The 4,968-nt window shown below is 56.1% G+C and overlaps 1 protein-coding gene across 1 annotated transcript; it reads right to left on the bottom strand.

The window, feature by feature from the left end:
- Positions 1 to 489: 489 nt before the first annotated feature.
- CSUI_000333 (uncharacterized protein) lies at positions 490 to 4,957 on the bottom strand. Its single transcript, XM_068060567.1, has 5 exons — positions 3,927 to 4,957; positions 3,441 to 3,545; positions 2,515 to 2,848; positions 1,765 to 2,050; positions 490 to 1,050 (listed from the first exon to the last, which is right to left on the bottom strand). The coding sequence occupies exons 1-4, from the start codon at positions 4,383 to 4,385 to the stop codon at positions 1,776 to 1,778; spliced, it is 1,173 nt and encodes a 390-aa protein (XP_067927454.1). The 5' UTR covers positions 4,386 to 4,957; the 3' UTR covers positions 490 to 1,050; positions 1,765 to 1,775.
- Between the last annotated feature and the right edge of the window lie 11 nt (positions 4,958 to 4,968).

The raw sequence follows: 4,968 nt of genomic DNA, 5'->3' as shown, positions 1-4,968 counted from the left end.
GCCAACAATGGCCAGAGATACCCTGCAGATCTAATGACTTCTTTGTCGCAGAGTCTCCAAAGAGCAAAACACTGCAACTGGTGTGACACAAGATTTAGGGTCATACTTGCATGTCCGCGGAGACTGCATGCGCCGCGGCAAGTTGAAAAATCCGCCGACGGGTGAAAACTGCCGGACAGGAAGGTGCTGTCGGACCTTCGTCATGTACCTGAAGCTATGCTGACATCATTACGCTTCGCTGCACCCTACAAGAGACCAGGAGTACTGCCCTGCCCTCGGAGGACTCTGGCACGCGCGTTACTGTCCAAGCAAAACAGTACGACTATACCAGCTGGGGTCAGCGGCTGCTTCTGATATTCAGCCAGACAACAGCCGGTGTAATTGGTGCGAGTCGGGAGCTTCTGATGATGCCGCCCCTCGTCCGTGACTGGCAGCAGCCCACGCCACTTGCCTACACCGTACCCGGTTGACCGAGGTGCAGCGACCAAAGCACGTAGGGTTTGTTTTTCGACAAGTGAAATTTGTATGTATGGAAATCGTTTGTCCGCCTTGATGCTCTAGCGTCGAGCACAAGCAGTACTCAGGACACTACGGGGATTGTGTTAGAACACCAAGCTGCCCACCTTTCAAATACTACCGTGTCTCAACTAGTCAGTTTCCCTGTCGGATTTTTCGTAGTTTCTCGTGTGCTTCACGGGGCTGCTGACGGTTTCCCACTGCCCCTCACCGCTCTTGGTCGTTTCTACTGAGCGTGTGTGGAACTGGCTTCTCCGTTCCGAGACCGGGCCGTGAGAAAGCTCTCGGAAGGCCGCCCCGACTTTCTCGTCTGAGCCTCCATGTGGAAGCTTCTAGGGAAACGGGAACACCACTCCTGATCATCTAGACCTGCAAAGACAATATTCTAAAAAGAATTGCCTGGACACTGGCGAGCCCGTACTGCAAACAGGAATTGCACCTGTTGTGATTTGGAAATTTCTTGAGTGTTTTTTTTGTGGCGCCCTTCCCCGACCGTCGCCGACTTCTTGTGTTCAGCGTCAGCGAACGCTGGGGCTGGAGAAGCACACAGTCCGACACAGGATTCCCAAACAAAACGCGTTGGTACGTCAAGGCGAACCGCCTTTACGACCGCAATTCGCTGTGGTCGCTAACACTTCTGCGCTGCTATCGACATACTGCCAATAGCAGTGCAGAAGTGGCACACAGCAGACACTCGAGACACGAGTTGGTTCTGATTTTCATGTCGGCTCAACACTGTGGTGACTCAAAAAGAGCTGTCGTTACCGTACATCGTGTCCGGAGGTGTCTGGACCGTCCCTTGGACCCGCTCATCCTTGCAGCTCGCTCCTCCTCCTAGCGATCCAACGTGTCACTGACTCCGCTTCCTTTTGCACGGACAGCTCCTTGTAAGCTGGCGTTCCCTGTTTGGTGAAGGCTGCCTCAACTGCCTGCCGCTAAGAGAGGCGGCATCGAGTATTTTTACCCCCTAATCTACTGCGAGATCACCTAGTGATTCCACTGCGCATGCTTCTCGATTACGACCACCTCCTGCGCGCAGACTCTACCGTGAGAAAACTGGAAAGGCCCCTTTTTCACTGTCTTGTTGCTGAAATTTCCGGGTGGTTAATTCGCTGGACCTCCCCGCGTCTGCACGCGTGCACATCCCGTCGACGCCGGCTGCCCCGGCTGCAGAGTTGTGGGATGCAGGTCCATATCAACAACAGATTAAAGCTACTGATAGCATTACGCTTCTGCCCTGTCGCTTACCAGGTGTCCGGTTACACGCGGGACTGCTGACCCGGCAGTGCCTCCGGCCCAGAGGCCGGGCGGTGATGTCTCAAGCGCTCTCGTTCTCGACCAAGTGGCGTCTTCGGCGTACGGGGCTTTCCTGGGAACCGGTATTTCAGGACTCGCGTACCTCGGGACACTGAAGGAGCTAAGAAAATCGAGCTTGCTGGTTGCATTGGACCCGGACCGCCGGACGGCGTGGGAAAATGAGACACCGGCGGTGTGGGCCAGAGAAGAGCAGTTGCTCGCTGGACAGATGGCGAAGCTGCGTAAAACACACAGGTGAAGCCAATGAGAAGACACCGTTCTTCGCTCATACGGTAGTTCAATCGCCTCATCGGCCCGATCTCACCGCCCGCCACGAACGACGGTGTTCTTATTATGCTCCCAGGCAAAGGACAGCAAGCAGGCACGGGGAGTCCGCGAATGACGAAGGAAGAAACAGTCGCCTTACTTCGTGCGACGCACGCTGGACACCACTCTTTCACCACGTCAGCACACTGTTATAGCAGCAGGTGTGTCAAGGAAAATTCCTTCGCCACACTCCTGACCGGCTGCATGAAACTATGTTTGCCTACGTCTCGGGTCCGACTGGGCCGTTGAGCGGGTGTCAGGTATCGCGCGGAGTCGCTCCTCGAATGCATTGTCCTTACCAGCTCCCACAGGGGCCAGAAAGCCACCCCCTCTGTAGTGCCCTTGGTCTGTGTCGTCGTGTCCGTTTAGACTTACAAGCAGGCGACGGGGACCTTTCCGGCGAGGACCTTTCCGGCGAGGACCAGTGCGGCGAGGGCGTCGGCGGTCGCGACCCCTGCGGCGAGAACCCCTGAAATATAATCCATTGCGGCGAGGGCGTCCGCGGTAAGGACGGGTACAACGAGGACCGCTGCGGCGACAATCGCTGGGGAGAGGACCGCTGCGGCGACAATCGCTGGGGAGAGAACCGCTGCGGCGACAATCGCTGCGGAGAGGGCCGCAGCCGCGGAAGACTCAGCGGCGGGGACCTCCGCGGCGGGGACCCCTCCGAGGAGGACCACTGCGGCGTGGACCCCTCCGACGAGGAGCGCTGCGTGCCAGTATCAGACAAAAATTCTCTGGGTTGACTAGCAGCTCCTAGCCAACACGAAGAAAAATACCCTCCAAAGAGACGACCAAACGTCACCAGGTGAGGACCACATGCAACCTCACCTGAAGCTGCTTGTGGGGCATTTACAAGTACAGGCAGCTTTGTTTCCCAGTATTTTCTCGACACCCCCGACAACGGAGAAGATGGCACGTCAGTACTACCCTGACTACTGCTTCCACCAAACAGATTCACGGTTGTTGTGGCAGACTGCATCTCCAGAAAGAGACAAAACGCATACGATTACCTGGACACCTGCTATCAAAAGGTATGGGGCCACCACACAGTCATACACAGATGAACAGAGCCAGTGGACTCCGAGTGAACTCGACTTCTATCGAAGATGAGCCGCCGAAGAGAACTTTGACCTTGTTCGCCTCGGTAACGGAACTGTGGAGACGGTTCCCTGTTGCCCCAGGGTCCGCAACCTAAAGCAGAAGTCGTGAGAGCTAACAGGAAATCAGTCAGCTGAACACAAAATTCAGAGAGTCAGCTCTCTCGGCCGCTCGAGTAAAAGACTTTCCTGAACGCTCACCAGCCGAGGCGTTGGTGGTGGTTGCAAGGTTTCCAACTCCGGCGACAATGTCAAAGAGGGACGCTGCAGAGACGGTGTAACTGGCGGGAGCGAGCCGCCTGGTATCTGTACAATAAACAAAATGCTTTGGAACTGCCAAAAAGCTGCAGCTGCGACTGATCACCGACGTACCTCTGTCACGTGGTTCACGGGGTCCTCATCCAGCAGAACAAACCAGGCGGACAACTGAACGACGGATGTGCTTTCGTTCATGCACTGCGTGTCGCCCAGCTTTGAACAGACTCGCCGCCTTCTGTTCGCAGTTCTCGTTAAGTCGCTATAGCTATCTGCCCACAAAAAGGCCGCGTACTGTTTCTGGGGTGCTCGTGCAGAAACGAGATGAAAGAAGGAAGGTGACGCTTTTGAAGTGCTCCAACTTCGAACAAGAAGAACGGACTTACCCTGACACTGCGGTAAGACTCATCGAGTGGACCTCCGATGCCTTACCCTTTCTCGATGCGTTGTAGTGAGAGGCCGTCGCGTTCCTGAAGGGCCTTCAAGCGGAATTTCGAGGGTGGTGGCGCTCTGGACGGCAGTCGGAGATGGAACGGGTAGTCTGGAAGACGAGCCGGGCGAGGCTGCGGACCGCGCAGGACTTGGCGGCCCGGAAGGTTGACTGTCCGAACCCCGCGAACTACGGGAGGACGAACTCTGAGGCAGCTCCGATGCGTTCGCCGCCATAATGACGCACAGCGTAGCCGGAAAACCTGGCCGACTGGTCATAACACAGAGAGACGCTGATGTTTCTGCCGGAGGGTGGTCACACAGCCGGTCCAAGCTTGATCCTACTATACAAGCCACCGCCAGCAGCCAGAACGATACGCTCCCACAGGGTGGCCACTGTCTTGGAAATGTGTTCAACACAACGCCCGTGCGAGGGCTGAACACGTCTGAAATCTGGCACATTCTTCTGCAGTGCTCGCTGAAGAGTCCTTGCTGCTTCGACCCAAGGTTGAAATTGTGTCCGAACCAGGAACCAATAGAGACGCACCGCTCGCAACTCCTCCAGGAAGACTGCGTTATGGGAGCACTGAACGTGACAGGACAAAAAACTGATTTGCGTCGGCCTTCATGCCGCAAACTAGCGGAGCGTGGCCGGTTGTCACTTCGAACTAGCAGGGCTCTGAACTCGACACTCCGATTTGGGATCGACGCTTCACTTGTCGACGGTTAGTTCACCGGCGCCGTCCGGGCCTCGTAAGCCGCTCTTCCTTGTCAGCTGCATCCTTGTCGGCTATCACTGCAGTATCAAGAAGGGTAAGGGGGAGAGGACGCGAACCTAAGTGATGTTTTCCTTCGTGTCGCGTCGGTGGTGCAGGCTGCTGTTCGTCCCAGCAGCCTTCCCTGTTTGCTGGCAAGCTGATTTTCTTCGAAAAAGCATGCAGGAAAAGCAGCGAGACAGATTTTCCGACATCTCGTTGAGTGTAGACCCCAGCTGAACTCGCAGGCCAGAGAGCCAAGGCTTATCATGTAACGCCCGCGCTTTGAC

The sequence above is a fragment of the Cystoisospora suis genome (assembly GCF_002600585.1).
Source record: "Cystoisospora suis strain Wien I chromosome Unknown contig_150, whole genome shotgun sequence".
Classification (NCBI taxonomy): Eukaryota; Apicomplexa; class Conoidasida; order Eucoccidiorida; family Sarcocystidae; genus Cystoisospora; species Cystoisospora suis.
Note: the sequence above shows the minus strand (reverse complement) of the source record. Positions and strands in the feature narration are given on the sequence as shown.